The sequence below is a fragment of the Silurus meridionalis genome, chromosome 7, assembly GCF_014805685.1.
Source record: "Silurus meridionalis isolate SWU-2019-XX chromosome 7, ASM1480568v1, whole genome shotgun sequence".
Classification (NCBI taxonomy): Eukaryota; Metazoa; Chordata; class Actinopteri; order Siluriformes; family Siluridae; genus Silurus; species Silurus meridionalis.
Window position 1 is genome coordinate 22,909,531 of NC_060890.1, and position 18,995 is coordinate 22,928,525.

Genomic DNA, 18,995 nt, shown 5'->3' on the forward strand with positions numbered 1-18,995 from the left:
CCTATTAAGACATCTGTTAAGAGTATATTTGCCTTTTTTCCCCTAAGAAAGACTTTGTTCTTAAAAAGTATATATTTTTTGTATAGTATATTTTCTGGTTAAACCTGCAGTCTTTAGATTGAGATTATTTTTATATTCAGTATATGGCATATTAATTAACAGCTGATTTGCAGGTGAGCAGAAGCAGGTGTATTTAGAGCAGAGGTAGCCAACATGGTACAATTTACATTTTTAACACAATTTTAAATATAAAGCCTGCTTGATTGAATAATATATAAAATATAATATTTAATTTTAAAAAATGGAATAAATCCGATTAATGCAATACATTTTTTATGTTGATTAAAATTAATAATCAAATAAATTAGCACAAATTAAATTGAATAAATAAATGGATCAATTAAATAGTTTGCATTTGTTAAACCATATTTGGATAATAGTGTATATACACTAAACTTACTATTAAAGCAGTTGGTGATGGCACAATGTGGAATGACACCTGACACAGAAGTTTCCACGCTAACTGCTCACCTGGCAGAGCAGTTTTGGGTAAACAAAGTCTTTTTTCACAAAGAGGATGAAAAAAAAAGTAACTGAAGCTTCATTTAGAGGTGCACTTTTTTTTATTATTGTAAAGACCAAGAAATAATGTTGCATGTTTAAATATGTGTTTTTTCTACCATGGTAAATCAATTATTGTGAGGAATTATTCACATTAACATCAGACAGTCACTTCATGTACACGAATATTACTATTATTATTATTAAAGGTGAACTGTGCCACTTTATCTTATTCAGGAAGTTTGTACCAAACAAGTAGCCCTTCATATTTCTCAGTACCCTTGAATTAGCTCTCAGTTTCGAATAGGTTGGTGACCACTAATTTAGAGTAAAGTAATCCCCCGTTTATTGCGGTGGTTTCGTTCCAAAACTGCTTGCGTTAACCGAAAAACCACGATAAACGGACGCCACCCCAAAAATGTCATAAATCATCCTCCCACACAGTTTAAACACACATAGAAATCATTTGCAAGTATATAGTCATTTGATTTTTATTAATAAATGTCATTATTTCAACATAAAACTCCATAAAAACTATTCCCTCTAAGTTTTTTGGTCTATCATGTTATCCGCAAGAAAATCAGCAGAACAAATCATATGGCAAATGCAATTCGACGATAAAACTGGGGGCGTGAGATTCGAACCGCCCGTAAAGCGGCGGATTACTGTACATTGCCTTGGGAATCACCATTGTATTGTGTTATACCAATATGCTGGAGTTGGTTATATGAGGTGGTATAAAAAAAATTGGAGACTAGTTCTATAGCATGCCAATAGATGGCAGCACAAGGCTGCACACACAGTCTCAGGGAACACCGAACTTAATAAGTCAGTGTGTCGAAAGACATCGTCCTATGTACATCGGGAGCTGTGCAACTGGTGCTACCATGTCTGAGATTTCATCATGGACAGCGAGTTAGAACACAAAGCAAACGTGAAATTCAGTGTGAAACTGGGCATATCTGCCACAGAGACGTTCGACATGATACTGCAAGTTTACAGCAATGCTGCAACCAGTCGTTCAAGGTGTGTTGAATGGCATGCACGCTTCAAGAGCGTTAGCACATCACTGGAAGACGATCAGGAAGAATGAGCTCAACCCCCAGTGTGTCATATGGAACAGTCCAGGCGATCCGCACGAGTGATTTCAACATGCATCGTGTTGATTCCAAGTTCGTCCCCAGGAGCAGAAGGAACACCGCTTTAATGTATGCCAAGAACTCCGTCAGCGTGCAGTGGATGACCGGGTTTTCAAGTCGAGGATCATTACCGCTGATGAAACTTGGGCGTACAGGTTGACCCTGAGACGAAGCAACAGTCTTCGCAGTGAAAGAGCCAATCATCTTCACAACCAAAAAAGGCGAGGCAGGTCTGCAGCTCCACCATGTGCATGCTCATCGTCTTTTTTGACATCCGCAGCATTGTGCATCGAGAATTTGTCCGCAAGAGCCAGACTGTTAATACCGGGTTCTACTGCCAGGTTTTAAGGCCAACGAGGGAGGACAATCGGCAATCTGTGGCACGCTAGTCTCAAACCTTTTTGATACCACCTTATCTTATTAGATAAGTTACGCATCTCACACAGTTACGCATCTTTAACAGGAGCAACTTTCACTTTCAGTCTCCAGGATGCCCTGCACTGCCTCTTCTTCCCTTCCTTTGGCAGTGTGTACAAATTAGCCTGCATCTGCGCCTGATTGTATTCCTCCAGCTGGGTGTCTGTCCTGAGCTGAAAACCTCCGCTCTCTCGGAATGGATCCAGTGGACAATGGATTTGCCTAGATCTCGCAGGAGTCTCAAAATCAACATGGTGGCTTGGATGCTTCGATTCACCCTTAATGAAGGAAATTCTAGGTTCTTGGGTAGTGGTGGTGGTGGCACAGGCCGTATGGGGGTGTGTGGATGCAGATTTAGGCAAAGTCTGGAGTAATGCTGGAGATGGGATGCTGGGATGCATGTCGGTTTTCAGGGGTGTGTATATTTTTAGCATGCCTTCAAATGAGGAGGGTTTGGAGGCAGAATGTGACCGTTTTGATGCTTTCTGAGCTGAAGAAGGAGATCCTTTGAACTCAGGCTGACGTCTCGGACGGACCTTTAGGAAAACCTGGGTGGGGGTGATAGACTGATGAGGGCTTTTCTTCCTCAAACGCTCTCGCACAGCTCTCTCACTCGGGGTCATTAAACATCTCTGGGCCAGGTAGTGCTTTTCTGTGAAATATAATGCCAATATTGATGTTCTATTTGATTTTACTTTGTGCTGCTCTACATATCATATATGAGGCACATTGAAAAGTGCTGTTAAATTCTTGAATCTAATTGGAATAAAAGGTATTTTGACAAGCCTTTTTGCTTCTGCAACCTCTAAAGCAACGCTGCTGCAGTCATGAGTCGTTTTTTTAAAGCAGCTTCTGCACCTGACGCACAGCAAAGCTATCACTATATCCAAGTTGCAGATATAAACAATGAATCAACTGATTCTGACTAATCGGAATCTAAATTCTAGGAGCGAGTTAAAATAAAGCCATGAATCAAATAAGCATTACATATAATGAAACAACACATTATGGAGCTGTCTCCATTTCAAAACCCACATCAGCACAAAAAAACAACCAACTAACATGTAATTGATGGACAGGAACAGTACACACCATGTAAGTGATGCATGCTGGGAGCTGAGAGGTTCCTCATCCGTTGGGAGAGAGACAGTGTTCTGGATCTCCTTTCATTTTTCTTTGGTTTAGTTGAGCTTGGTAAAGCAGCAGGGATCTTATGCTGAGGAAGTGTGTGATCCATTATCCGCTCCGGCGGCGCGCTGTAATCCCACTGCTGCTCGGAAAACTGCAGAGACAAAACCCGACTGCTGCTGTTCACCACAATACTATGAAGGAGAGAGAAACAAAGAGAAATAAATAAACATACATCTTATTATATTCTCAAGGGACAATGCTACAAAACAAAACTTGGATATTCTTTAGAGTAGTTAATGTGCAGCTCGTACAGCAGTACAGATTTTCTGTCCTCTAAAAATGACAACATTCTGCCATTATTGTCTAAATAACTGCCAACAAAACTGCCAACACCCTAATTAAACATATCAAAACTGTGTCCAAAGTCTCAATATTTAGTTTGAACATCATTGTTCTCTATCACTGCCTTAATCATCCTGGGCATGGAATTTACCAGAGCTGCACAGGTTGTTGCTGGGATCCTTTTCATTCCTTGATAATGACATCACGGAGCTGCTGGATGTTAAATACATGACGCTTCTCCACCGTCCACTTGAGATGCTCCACAGGTGCTCAAATAGGGTCCAGGTCTGGAGACATACTTGGCCACTCTATCACCTATTCTCTCCCCATCCCGAGACAACCTGAGGTTTGGCCAGCTCCAGTCACCTCCCACCTCGTGATGATTACGGACCTTTGAAGAAGTAGATGCCGAACTCGCAAACATCCCGAACCATCTAGAGACGTTCCAGTGCCATTTGGATCCCGCTACATGTGTGGAGTTTTGACATTGGACCTCCTGGAGTGTTTAAAGGCTCTGGCATGGAGAAGCTGATGCTGGATCTGTGGTGACCACAAATGCTGAGCTCATAAAACTTGGAGCTACTAACCATATAGACTGTTTAAGACTGCAGAAAGAACAACACTTATAATCTTATACTCCAGTAATCATGTTAGTTCTCACTGTCCAGTGTTCTGTATTTTTGAAAGATTTATGATCAAACTCCTGATGTCACCCAGATGAGGATGGGTTCCCCTTTTGAGTCTGGTTCCTCTCAAGGTTTCTTCCTCATAACATCTAAGGGAGTTTTTCCTTGCCACAGTCGCCACGGCTTGCTCATCAGGGACAAATTCACACCATTCACCATCACTGTTGATTTGTGTAAAGCTGCTTTGAGACAATGTCTGTTGTGAAAAGCGCTATACAAATAAACTTGACTTGACTTGACTTGACCTTCAGCTTCACCTTCCTCAGAAGCGCAGTTGTCATCTTGGCGGTGTGTTTGGGGTCACTATTATGTTGGAAAACTGTTGTTCGGCTCAGTTTCTGAAGGGAGGACATCGGGTTCAGCTTCAGAATGTCACAGTACATTTTAGAATCCATGTTTCCCCTTCAAGAAACCGCAGCACTTATGCAACCCCAGACCATGATACTACCACCACCATGCTTGTCTGTAGGCAAGGCACCATTTTCTTGGCACTGCTCACCTCCTCACTTAGTCTCATCAGACCACAGGACATGGTTCCAGTAACTCATGCTTTTGGACAGGTTGTCCGCAGCAAACTGTTTGTGGTCTTTCTTGTGAGCAGCTTCAGAAGAGGCTCCTTGTGGGACGACGGCCTGCAAATCGACTTGTTGCAGTGTGCAATCTGAGCCCTGACAAGGGGACTTTTCGCTTCTGCAACCTCTAAAGTAACGCTGCTGCACTCACGAGTCTGTTTTTTTGAAGCAGCTTCTGCACCTGACGCACATCATAAGGACTCGACTGTTTTAATGGGCCCTCGTGAGGTCTGTTCCGAGTGAAACCCGTCATGGAAAACCTCTGTATGACCCTGACCACTGTACTGTAACTCGGTTTCAGGGTAATACTAATTTATAATTCCTCAGAGAGTCTTTACCATGAGGTCCATGTTGAACATAAAGTGGTCAGTATGAGAGAATTGCACTCAAATCACCAGATTTTAATAAAAGATTTGTATGGTCAAGCAGACAAAAGCATGATGAATAAGACATGTGCCTTTGCATGGTAAAATGACGTTAAAGCTGTTATCATTACTCACTTTTTTCTGCAGTTATTTGGACAATAATGGCTGTATGTTGTTATTTTCAGAGGACAGTAAATCTGTACTGCTATACAACCTGCACATTGACTACCGTAATTTGCAGACTATAAAGCGCACCTATAAATAAGCCGCACCCACTGAATTTGACAAAGATTTTTATTTTAAACATAAGCTGCAGGTGTCTACATTGAAACAAATGAAGTCTACACAGGCTTTAACGAAAGACAGTGTTACACGGTGTAACGGGTGAAATATGTTGTGGCTCCATTAAGAGCAGAGCGGCATTTTGGGAAAAGCCTGCCGCCGAATTTTTCCGCTATTACTGCATGTGTGCAAGACCGAGGAATATGTCCTTATTATTTTCTGATGTTTTCTGGGTTCAAAACGTGGGAAAAAAGTAGCTGGTTAAAGTCCGAAAAATACGGTACTCTAAAATATATCCAACATAATTTCTATAGTATTGTCCCTTCGAGGAGATTAAATATTTAAAATGGTTGCTGAAATGTGAGAGGCATACTCACTTTTGTGAGATACGTATATATATATATATATATATATATATATATATATATATATATATATATATATATATATATATATACATACACAAAAAAAATGCCCTAAAGATGGCTTCATGTTTATGTCTTGTATTTTTGTGTGCGTTTTCTGGCCAGACTCACGTATTATGATGTGTGTGCAAAGAACGTATAGGGCTTTCATCTGTGCCGATTTTGATGACTCTCAAACAGTCTCCGCTGAGCAAGTTAAAGATCCGGATCCTTCCGTCCACACAGCCAGTGATAACTCGCAAGAAGAGGGAAGACACCGTTACCACTTCCCTACAGCAAAACAACATGTAAGCAATGTGAGAAAGGAAGGAGTTCAGTGGTTAAGACTTTGAGTTACCGATCGCAAGCTTGTGAATTCTTACTCTAGTATCACCAAGCTGCTACTCTTGGAGCCTTAACCCTCAAGGAGTGCTGCAGTCTGACCCCAGCTTACTAACATCACTGGGATATGTGAAGAAAGAATTTCACTGTTCTGTAATGTACATGTGACTAATGTAAGGGACCTACAACTAATTCATAGTGGAATCCTCGATTCTGATTGGTCAAAAGGGGTTGCTTTATTTTCATTAACAAAATTTCTGATAATAGTTACGTCTGCAGGTACGGTTTGCATTATAAATTGTAAGGCCGATGTGCCACATAAACATATAAAAAACAATGTGTATTTGTTGATATGCTAAGGTTTTCTGGAAGGATTTAGCAGTATTGTTAATTTGTCAGAGAAGATGAAGATGACAATGTAATAAAACAAGCAAGAACCTGAACTAACCATCCATGTACATAGATTCGCAAAGAATAATGTTATTTTATTCATTGTATATCATTAGTGCTTTATCAAATAAATATTGTTAGTGTTACACAAAAAGAAATTGTTAAAAAGATAATATAATCAACATGTGGTAACCCAATGGGCCATATCACAATTATCTTTCTATGCAACCAAGTACATGTAAAAGCAGGAGCAGGAAGGGGAAGCGAATGTAAAAATGGTTATAGTGCAAACATGAATTACAATGCTAAGACAAAGAGAATACATACACGAGCGCTAATTTGTTAGAAATGTGTATCAGGTGCCAAAAGCCTGGTGACATGGCATGTGTGGGTTCAGTGGCTAATGGGAATCAGGGATTTGGTGCCATATCATATTTCTGGTATAACACAGCTGAAAGACCCTCACTTTATTCACACAAGACTCACCGTGGATGCTGGAAGGTCATAAGACACTTTTTGAATTGACGGTCCGTGCTCCAGGCCAGCACCTTACTGTCTGATCCTCCGGACAAGATGTGAAACTGGTCAAGGAACAGACACCTTACAGAGCCCTGGTGACTCTGGGTAACCTATAAACACCAACACACAAAATTTACCAATAGTTTACAAACCCCTTTGTTTACTGATCGGGATTTAAAATTATATATATATATATATATATATATATATATATATATATATATATATATATATATATATATAAAATATTATATAATGTAATGTAAGTGAATATAATAATATAATGGTATAGATGTTTAATGTCATACTAGACATAAAAACAATTGTATTAGATGAAGAAAGACATTCTTCCTGACAGCTGTAGAACCTGACACTGCACATTAGGCCTAAAAGTTCCTGCCTCATCTTGTTAGTTTACCTTTAAAAGATTTGCTGTCTCCATGTCCCACATCTTGATCAGTCCTTCCTCACAGCCGCTGAGCACCAGAGTCGAGTCGGTCTTCACACACACTACAGGCTTTCGGTGACAAAACCTCATCCTGTCACAGCACTGACCAGTCTGCAGGTTCCACACTGACACAAACACATTTCCAGTGCATGGCAATGTGTGTCAATATAAATATTAAAGAAACTGCCAGGAAAGTGACCTGGCTTGTTAAATGTTGACCTAAACTTTTAGAACCACTTTTACCTTTGACTTTGCAGTCTCTGGCTCCAGAGACCAGATAGTTCCTGTTCAGGTCCAGGCAGGTGATGGTGCCCATGTGTCCAGAGAATAGCATCATGCATGTACCAGTCTTCATGTTCCAGCATCTGGCAAATAAAATTATGGGTGTATATAATTGGATTTTTACTGACCACTGCTTAGCCATGGATGCAGTTGGAATTGTTAAAGAAATGACACATTCATTACCTACACTAGCCAATCACTGAAGTTGAACAACTTTCTAGCAAAGTCCAGACACAATTGATTGCATCTCCATGATAAAGTGCACAAACTGTGTTTAAGAGGGCTGTCTGTCTGTCTGTCTGTGTCAGTGTAAGTTAATCGTACCGGATGCTGAGATCATAGCTGGCGCTGATCACCAACTCTCTTTCCTCACACACCAACACTGCTCTCACACTTCCTGCATGGCCATACATCCGCGGGGGAACCTCCTTCAGCAGCACCATGTCAAGAAGACGCACAAGTCGGTCCCTAGATCCCAGTACCACCTTACTGCCTCCATCATAATGGATCACTCTGCTGTGGTCTTCTCTGTAATAAAACACAAGCAATCCGAAAACCAACTCATTATATTAATATTAGAGGTCGACCGAGTCATCGGTTTTGCTGATTAATCAGCACCGATACTTGATTGCTGGAACTATTGGCTATCTGCAAAAATGAATAAAGATTTTGCTGTATTTATACAGTACAAGAACGGCAACTTACTTTAAAGAATTAACATCTCACATAAATCCAGTCATGCTTTAAATGGCCATCTTTAAAGGTGAGCATTGAAATTACATTACTTTTGTATTTTTGTGTCTAGCATCCATTTTAAAAACGAAAGCGGTTGATTATTCAGTTATCGGCAAGTACGATCCAACCTCGCAGTGTTGGTAAAATCCATCATCGTTCGAACTATAATTATTATTATTATTATATACAAATATTCAGGTAAAAATAATAACTTTCTTAATGGGTAATTCGTTAGATTTCTTTTTTTACTTATACCCTAATGCTGCTGATTTCTCCATCCTGATTGATCAGAAGGTGTTTATTATAAGTTTCCTATAAGAGCAGCTCTGAATGCAATTTATTGGTTCTAACCCAAAATAATATATAAATGCATTATATATATTAATTTATATGATGGGGCATAAAGAATGGTGGATGGCAACATGAATGATAACAGAAACAACTTCTTTCGGCTTCTCCCTTTAGGGGTCACCACAGCGGAACATCCGTCTCTATACCCCCCCTGTCCTTTACATCTGCCCCTTTCAAACCTGCATGTCTACCTGCATGTCTTCCCTCACCACACCCATAAACCTCCTCCTTGTCCTTCCTCTTTTCCTCCTTCCTGGTGACCCCATCCTCAGCATTCTCCTACTGATATACCCCATGTCCCTCCTCTGCACATGTCCAAACCATCATCTCCTGTCATCTCCTCCATCACCTTGTCTCCAAAACGTCCTACATGTGCAGTCCCTCTAATAAAATCATTTCTAATCCTGTCCATCCTCGTCATTCCCAATGAAAACCTCAACATCTTCAGCTCTGCTACCTTCAGCTCCACCTCCTGTCTTTTACTCAATGCCACTGTCACTAAACCATAGAACATAGCAGGTCTCACCACAGTCCTATAAACTCAATTCAATTCAATTGAATTCAAGACAATGAACATTGTCTCAAAGCAGCTTTACACAGGTAATGTGGTGATTAAAATGAATAAGATGTTCTTTATAAGTGTAAGTTTGTCCCTGATGAGCGAGCCAGTGGCAACTGTGGCAAGGAAAAACTCCCAGAGATGGCATGAGGAAGAAACCTTGAGAGGAACCAGACTCAAGAGGAAACCCGTCCTCATCTGGGTTGCATCGAATGTCCATTTCTTGCAGATATACGATGTTGCGGGTACAGTGATCTTGATCAGAAGCAAACTGTAGTCCTGAGTCAGTGTAGCAGACTGTTGACATTACCTACAGTCCAAATCCATCTTCAAAGCTCCTGTTCTTACTTCGGAATTTCATGGAACCACCCAAGACGTTGATGAGAAACTGTCTCCAGCTCCACAGAGTGGCCTCTAACCGAAGAGGATATCCATAGGCAGACCTGGACGAAGTGGGAAGATCCACGGATGGAAGAGGGGCAGGAACAGTGGTCACTGGAACCTTAGGAGCATGTTTAACTCGACCTAAAATTACCCTTACACTCTTGCAGATACCCTTCTATCACAAATCACTCCTGCCATCACTCTTTTCTTCACAATGCAACTCCTTCTGACCTTCTCTATACTTCTATATTAACATTCCTAAGGCAAATAATGCGTCTGTGGTGCTCTTCCTCGGCATGAAACCATACTGCTGCTCACAGATGGTCACCTCTTCTCTCAGCCTGGCTTCCACTACTCTTTCCCATAACTTCATGGTGTGACTGATCAACTTAATTCCCCTGTAGTTACTGCAGGTCTGCACATCTCCCTTATTCTTCAAAACCGGTACCAGCACACTCCTTCTCTATTCCTCAGGCATCTTCTCACCTTCCAGAATGTTGTTGAACAATCTTGTTAAAAACTCTACTGCCATCTCTCCTGAACATCTCCACGCTTCTACCAGTATGTCATCCTACCGAATTTTCCACTCTTCATCCTCTTAATCGCTGCTCTCACTTCCTCCTTACTAATCCTATCAATGATTCATGATCAGTGCTTTTTAAACATCCCATTCCACATTTAGTCCAGATTTGCTGTTATAATAACCTTTACTCTTCTGGGAAGATGTTCCACTAGATTTGTGATCATTCAACATAATGGAATTAGTAAAGTCAGGTACTGATATTGGTGAGGATGTCCTGGGGTGCAGTCAGCGTTTCAATGCATCCCATAGGTTGAGTTCAGAACGCTATAGCAAGAGATCTTACACTCCAACCCATATCTTCATGGAGCTGGCTTTGTGCACAGAGGCATTGTCATGCTGGAACAGGTTTAGGTCTTTTACTGAAGTGAAGGGAAAGTGTAATGCTAGCGTGTCCAAAAACATCTTGTACGCTTGCGTAACTCCAACTTTGTGGGAACGGTTTGGGGAAGAACCACATACGACTTAAAAAATTCATGTGTTTAAATACTTTTATCCATATCTTCTTCTTCTTCTTTTTCTTCTTTCGGCTGCTCCCATTACGGGTCGCCACAGCGGATCATCCGTCTCCACAACCCCCTGTCCTCTACATCTGCCTCTTTCACACCAACTACCTGCATGTCTTCCGTCCTCAGCATTCTTCTACCAATATAACTCATGTCCCTCCTCTGCACATGTCCAAACTATCTCAATCTCGCCTCCCTCACCTTGTCAACAAAACATCCTACACGGGCTGTCCCGCTAATAAACTTATTTCTAATCTTGTCCATCCTCGTCACTCCCAACGAAAACCTTAACAACTTCAGTTCTGCTACCTCCAGCTCCACCTCCTGTCTTTTACTCAATGCCACTGTCTCTAATCCATACAAATACTTTTATCCATATACTGTATTTTATTAGTACTACTACAGTGTAAACTCTTAAGGTAGTAAAACATTATGGTAGTATTCTCACTTTATAGTGCAAAATTAAATGCTCCGTTCTCCACTTTACCTGTCCAGCATGATTAAACTGTTATAGACTCCACAGTACACGTTCCTTTCTTCCATCTCCACAACCTTGGTTTTAATCTTTGTATAGACTGCTTCAAAGCCCCTGATGTCCTGTTGGAATGAATGCACACATACACACACAGATATTGTATATTGTGACACTAATACCTATAATAGAGTATTGTCTGATACAGTTTTTTTTGTAAGTACTTATTTTAAAATAACCTTAGATTTTTGAAAACTCTTCTTAGGCTGCATGAACACCTCCCCTAATCTGAAGGGCACTAGGACCTTGCGGATCCTTGCATAGGCAGGGTTGACTACAGAAGGAATTCCCTATGAAAAAAAAACATCTCAGCACACATATTGAAAGACATATAAATAGAGCGACTTGATGAAATATTACATATTAATGCAAGTAGAAATGTACAACAATGGCACCAATTCACTTTCTGTCTATTACCTGCAAAATCATGGCCTGCTCCTCCACCATCTTTTTTACGCTCTGCTCTGCAATGGTCTCCTCGGTTAGGTACCGCCAATGCTGGGAGACTTGTTTACACTTCTGTAGTGTATCTTTATCCAACAGGCCTGAAACATACAGCACAAACTTTACATTATTGAAACTGAGACTGTTCACAACACAAAACATTATTATATAATAATAAATAATAATCATAAATAATCATAAAAATAAATGCATTTTGGGATATTGTTGCGAGCGAGTTTTTGCAAACAATATGATGATCAAAATTATCAAGATTTAAGAGTTTATTGTCATATGTAGAAGAAACAGTATTTTACACCATACAATAAAATTCTGTGACCGTGACTCCTCCACCCTGACATAAATTACGGGCATGAGGTACAAAAAAAAAAAAAAAGATAAATAACAAAATGTACAAATTTAGGATGCAGTTTTAGTAATGCAAGCAGCAGATTCATCGGTTTTGTGATTCATCTGCACTGATATTTGAGAGCTGAAACGGAAAGAAATCCATACCGATAGTTTTTCCGGGTTGCGTTATACAGTACGAGCGCAGCCTCTAAAGGTGAATCACTAATGCCACGTGCTATTTATCTAAAGTGTCTTTTTTATTCGTTTTGGATGTAAATCTTTTACCTTATTTGGAGTATTACTTTTTGCTTCGGTTTGAATGCATGTCTTTTATTTACCTCAATATTTATTAATATAATTTATATATTCATATTTATTTGATTTAGCACATTTTCATGATTCAGTACTGTTTTTTTTTTAGTACTATTTTACATGGGGTGTTAGTTTTTTCCACTATCCATTTTTAAAAACTATTGGTTGAATAATCGGCAAGTACGATCCAACATAGCTATCGGTCGCCCTCTAGCTGAAAGGATCTGTCAGTAAGTGCGACAGTTAAGAGCTAAGAAACCTGCTAATCCCTCAACACCTAAACACAATAAAAAGTTAATATACATAGTGTATGGATCAAATAGTGTTTGAGAGAATGGGTCACGGTACTTTATTACAATTAAGACTTATAATGCACTACACAGTAATATTAATAAGATCTTTTAAAGGAGTTTTTATGCATATTAAGATATGCAAATGAGTAAAAAAAATATCTGCTACTACATGTCTCTTCTCTCACCTAAAATCCTCTTGGCGAGGCCGACTGGAAGTGCTCGAATAAAGTCTCGCTGTTTGCAAATTCCTGACATGTATCTGGAAGATATAGGCACCACCATGAGTGCCGGATCTTTTACATCATTCCAATCTATTTCCTCCACAACACTCCACCCAGATCCTTTGGCTATGGGAAAAAAAAATTATATTATAAATGTGGATATATTTGCAGGTTTTTTTAGTTGTCTCTGAAAATATTTGCTGTATTAGTAATATTATTTTTATAAGATCTGAGTAATGCCTAGTGCTTGTTCTAAATAAAAAGAAAAAAAGCAAAGCAGACTTACTGTCCAGAAGGTCTGATTCAGTATTATCTCGGGTTTCATGAGGGACTGAGCTAGCTCGGGCAAGAAGGTCCAGATCATGACTAGTTCTGAAGGATTCATTTGATTCAGTCACAGAACTGCTGTCCTTTTCAGTGCTTGGCAAAACTGCAAAACCATATAAAAAAAATTATAATCAGATTAAAAATATTTATTTGTGATTTGTTTGGTTTTATTTATGATTGTAAAAAAAAAAAAAAAGGAAAATGGTTAGATACAAGTCAAAATATTTTTTCCCAATCATGACTAGATGCAATCAGTCATTTCAATATGCCAGTTTTGAATATTGTTATGATTTCATAATATTAAATAAAAATTTAAATGCAAGTTCTGCAGACTGTAATGTGCCCATGAAACACAGCGATGACTATACATTTGATCAGCGTTTCAAATTATGAATAAATATTTGCTAATATATCAAATTAGTGTTAAAAAGTCGATCTGCTTTTGGACTTATTTTAAGAGTAGGATGCTCGTGTATTACCAGAACTGTATTGCTGTAACTGAGCCTTTTTTTTTTGTATGACTCTTTTGGAGTAAATCAATTCTGCATGGCTGCATGGTAAACAGCTAGTCTTTTTACTTCAGAGCTCCAAGGTTGGGGGTTCGACCATAAACTCGGGTTACGATCAGATAAGATTAGATTAGATTCAACTTTATCATCATTGTGCCCAGTACAAGTACTATAATAACTATAATAAAAAAAAAAACCACACATAAAATTGTGTACAAAAAAATGTGCACAATGCCCTGTGATGGACTGGTAAGCACCCTGGTATGGACCACGGTATGGAACATGGTATGAACCAGGGTGCTTACTGGTCTTGGAACTAAGGATCCACTGATCTATCTATCTGTTTTTCTGTGATATTAAAAAATATATATTTATAAAAAATAAAGTTTGTTATACCTGTTTTACATTGCAGAAGGTGTAGGTTGTGCTTCTCGATCAGCATACATGCCAGGTTCCCCAACATGTGCAACATCTCAGCATCACAAAAAGCCAAGAGTCCAAATAAATAATTGGTTTTCGTCACATCCGTGCTGTTCTTAAACCATTCCCAGGTGTCTAGCATCTCCTTTCCGAGTAAACGCACATCTGGAATTAAGGTTTTAAAGTGGCCAACGGTGTCGCTGGCTTTAACGCGACTCCTGGCATAGGTGAAATCTTTCCCCATAGTCACCTGTAGCACTTTCTGGACGTTGTGCAGGACTTCCTGACTCTGGCACTGCACTAAAATCCCTGTAAGGAACCTTCTCTTTGCAGCTTCTTCCGCTTCTAAGAGCCATTGTGTTGAGTTGTAGAGTTTGGTTGTGTAGTGAAAGGAATCCTCCGGTGTATTAAACTTGTTCTCTGGGTTACAGCTCAAACTTCTCCTTTCCCCTCTTTTCCTCTCATGCTGCATCTCAGTACACCCTCAAATGCCTTTATTTAATGTCTAAAAGAAAGAATACAAGTATTTTTCCTTTGACCAAATAGAGCTTGCTGACTGACTCCACACACACACACACACACACACACACACACACACACACACAAAGGAATGTTAGGGTAGTTCTACCTGTTGCCATGCAACTCCACTCCACACACTCTAATTCTTTTGAGACAAAATGATTCCTCGTCACTATTGGGCATGTCCAGTAATGTCTGGTTTGGTTCTGAACCCAAATCAGACATTAGAATACTACAGAAAACTATCTGGACTGCTGAATTCATTAATTTCTTTTTCCAGAAACAATAGACGTTGTCTCAAAGGAGGTTTACAGAGATGTAAAGGTTGTAAAGTTGTATAAAAGAGTGTATAAGCTAAGTGCCTATAAGATGTAGAAGAGAACTTGTCCTGCTACATGAATGAATGGACAGGCACACAAAGGGGTGTTCTCTTAGGGGGAATTCATAGTAGGGGTGTAAATGAATATGCAGGTACAGTAGCTGTAGCAGTAAAATTTTATATTGTAGTCATAATCAGAACTTCAGTATTAGTTAATGCTCATTTTACTCAGCAAAATGATTAAATATAGACTATTTTCCGCTATTTAAATATACTCAACACTTGTTTTTTTTCTCATATATATCTTATATATATCTTTATAAATTCTTATATTTTATATACTTTTTATACTTTATTTATCTGCCTTCTTTTTTTTTGTTTTATTTTTCTCCCTATTCTATTCCCTCATGCCGGACCGTCGTAAAAAGCATTTCACTGCATGTCGTACCCTGTATGTATGTGTATGTGACAAATAAAAGTTGATGTGATTTGATTTGATTATCTAAAATGTATAACAGAAATTGAAATATATGTTAGCTCATACTGGAAATATGAAAATGACTGAATATCCCTTTTGTGTTAACTGTGAAAGGGACTCCTGTTGTTAGGCTGTAGGCTAAAACCAATTATTTTCCTATTTCACCTAGGTGACTTCCCAAGAGCTATGGATATTACAAGGAGACTTGCTGAAATGATAAATGATTGTATAAGACCTGCAACCTAATTTAAGCTTTGAAACATTGTTTACGTTTGAAGTATTTATTTGATATCGGATCGATGCCAAATTTTGCAGTATCGCCCACTGCTTGTTCATTGTAGTGAAGAGTCGTTCATTAACGATTCGTTAATTTTGAATCTTTATGTGACTCAGAAAAATGAGTCATTTCAAAGAGTGATCCGCATTCGGCTCTTACGTTCATATCGAAGTTTGTGTTTGTTTGGTTTTTAATGTGTGTGTTCGCTTCGCTTGAATTCAATACGGTATTTTTAAGACCTAAATGAGCGTGCCCCTACTGGGAAGCTTTGCGGTATATCAGACCTGGCTCTTTGTACGTCCCTGTCCGGCCCGCGTGAGGCCAATCATAAATAACAGGGATGCACCGAATATTTTCGGCCGAAATCACCGAAACAACACGGCAGTAACACAATTGTAATGGCGCAATAAAAAAGCGCCGCCAGCACACGGTTATCTGGATAAGAGACAACATGTCTGTGGTGTGTGCATATCGATTTGCAAAACATGCAATGCTGAAATTTTAAGACAAACATCCCGATTGCCATTCCAAATATGAGAAGAACGCGGCGCAGAAAAGTAGTCAATCCGAGCATGCGCACTCCGTCTGTAGAGGACGATTTTGAAAAGGCAGGAAACTATATGATTTTCAAAAAATATGGATTTCATTGCCTTTTGAATTGAATTTTCATTTCTGTGCATCCCTAAAATATTATCGTTGGTGTGGCCCTCTGACACAATTCAGGTTTCTCATGTGGCCCCTTGTAAAAAATAATTGCCCATATTCATCTCACGCACATGCGCATTTGAAAGAATTGCTTCGAGTGGCAACAACGGAATACGAGGCAGATTTGAAGGGGATTGTTTAAGGCAAAGAATGCCAAAAGTCCCACTAAGTAACATGCATAGTAAAAGAAAAACGCTATTGTAAATTATTATATTTTTGTTTGTGGACTTGGTTAAACAGAGTTTGTGTGTGTGAGACAGTGCAGTGTTCATTGTTGAAAATGACTGTCCTGTGGTCTTAGTACTGTAGGAGTCAATTTCTGTCATTATGTTGGTGTGTGACATTTACAATAAATCTGGCTGAGCAGAGGGGTGTGAGTGTGTGTGTGTGTGTGTGTGTGTAAGAGGAAGGGATGGGTGAAGTTCATGTGTGCCCATGTGTATGATGTGGCTCTTTGCGGTAACACAGTAAAAAAGGTGGCTCTCGATCTCTGACTGGTTGGCCACCCCTGCAATAGGTCATTGTTTTGTTTTGTGTGTCCGAATGTTGACATTATTGTTACAAGATGCTACACAATGCAACAGATCAGGGCTTTTTGTTCCACATCTTGACATTGTTTTTACAATAATTATGGGAGTCACGTGACAAAAGAACTAAAGACTCGAGCTACTCGTTCTGTTGATCATAATTTGTCATATTTTTTATTATTGAAAGTACAGACGAGGTTTGTGTATGTAGACGTGTTGGGAGATCTTGTTAAAAAATTTAAAAATAAAATGATTTTATTTTATTTGAGATCAAAGGAACGAAATGAAGACATTCATTCATCTCATTAAAGAACCAAAACACTAAAATGATTCTATTTTCTCATCACAACCAATTAGCCACTGTTTCGAATTCTACATCATTAAATGCCAGTTAGCAGCCAATCAGAAATCAGAGATTGTTAGTTCCGGGTAATTCACGTGATCATTGCTGCACGCGCGTTCGTTACTAGGCAACATGGACGCGCACACACGCACACACCGAGTGGAAGTTCACTACAGGGACCCAGAGAGTCAAATGTCCGGTAACGCACCAAGTGGGACCTCCTAAAACTAACTCCTTAAATACGCGTGATTAAAAGTGTTCTTCATGATTATTGTTGAGTTCGCTGAGTTTGGTCTTAGTTTTCTTTTTCTTGTTTTCTCGTGAGCTCCACATAACGAGTTGTTGTGCCGTTTAATTTTCTCGTGATCTCGACATGTTCTGTAATTGTTTTTTTTCTGTTCTGCACCTTCTAAAGGCAGCATCAGAGATCATAACCATCCGTAATGACCAGACACCTGGTGTAACATACCTGTATAAACCAGCAGACTGACAGCTGTAGAGTTACAACGCTGTTTATTAGACCCTTTTTTAAAATAGTAAACATTGTGACGTTTTTTGTGGGCGGGGCTTATGTGGAGGCAGAAAGATTGCCCTGACCGCTTTACTAACGCTGGCTATGACGTTTTATTAGTTTGTTTTTAAACAATGTCTGGTCGATTTTATCTAGCCTTAAGGCCCTAGGCAAATTTGATAAAAACTTTTATATATTTACTAAATGTGCATGTTAATTAACATTTGAAAAATAAGGTCAACACAAAAAAACATTATAAATAAATGTCACCTGATTCAGTACTTCTAATGATTATTATTTCACCTAGCTGTGATTGCAGTTTTTATTTACAAATTATTATTATTATTTATTTTTTTGTATTTTAGCTCGAATTCGAAGCAGCATAAATACAGGAATTTAAACTCGTCATGGCAATCACACTGTTTTATACTCAACTGAAAATAATGATCCATCTTCAAATGGTGCTGAAGAATAAGCAGAATAAGGCTTTGTTTTTTTATTTTATCACATTTTTCAATAATACATCATAATCAAAAATACATGATGATGGCTCACATAGCTGCATCACGAGCAGTACATAGAAAAGTTGGATTTTTCTCATCCCAGTCCCTTCATGCATTCAGTGGGTGGGGACCCACATTTAACCAGTGTTATTAACTGGTTCCACATTAGGTGAGGATTTTTATATACAATGGACAATGAGTTTAGTCTTATGATGCCTGTTTTGATTGGTGAAGTAGTGTATAGGTTTGTTATGGTTACTGAGGCTCTGTCTCTAAGCCGGAGGCAGTTGCCTGCTTGGTAAAAGTTAGCGTTACAAGTTTATTAACTTCATGGATTGTTAGGTTGTTGATGTAGAACCATCTCCAGCTGCACAGAGTTGTCTCCAATTGAAAAGAACTCAATCAAAGGTTG

At 39.1% G+C, this 18,995-nt stretch overlaps 1 protein-coding gene across 1 annotated transcript; it reads right to left on the reverse strand.

Moving 5' to 3' along the window:
• Positions 1-641: 641 nt before the first annotated feature.
• Positions 642-18,243, reverse strand: fbxw10 (F-box and WD repeat domain containing 10). The gene is made up of 14 exons (XM_046853067.1): positions 18,039-18,243; positions 14,378-14,906; positions 13,432-13,575; positions 13,110-13,271; positions 11,945-12,072; positions 11,707-11,817; positions 11,483-11,592; positions 8,205-8,408; positions 7,842-7,963; positions 7,569-7,723; positions 7,118-7,260; positions 6,032-6,190; positions 3,210-3,439; positions 642-2,769 (listed from the first exon to the last, which is right to left on the reverse strand). Exons 2-14 carry the CDS (start codon positions 14,871-14,873, stop codon positions 2,147-2,149), a joined length of 2,787 nt encoding a protein of 928 aa, XP_046709023.1. The 5' UTR covers positions 14,874-14,906; positions 18,039-18,243; the 3' UTR covers positions 642-2,146.
• Between the last annotated feature and the right edge of the window lie 752 nt (positions 18,244-18,995).

What these genes read in the sequence shown, in the direction of transcription:
- fbxw10 (XM_046853067.1), bottom strand. Translation starts at nt 14,873, where the DNA reads ATGCAGCATGAGAGGAAAAGAGGGGAAAGGAGAAGTTTGAGCTGTAAC. An exon ending in AGCAGGCCATGATTTTGCAG is followed by an intron (nt 11,818 to 11,944) that starts GTAATAGACAGA and finishes TTTTTTTCATAG; the next exon opens with GGAATTCCTTCTGTAGTCAA. An exon ending in CAGCATGCATCACTTACATG is followed by an intron (nt 2,770 to 3,209) that starts GTGTGTACTGTT and finishes TATATTTCACAG; the next exon opens with AAAAGCACTACCTGGCCCAG.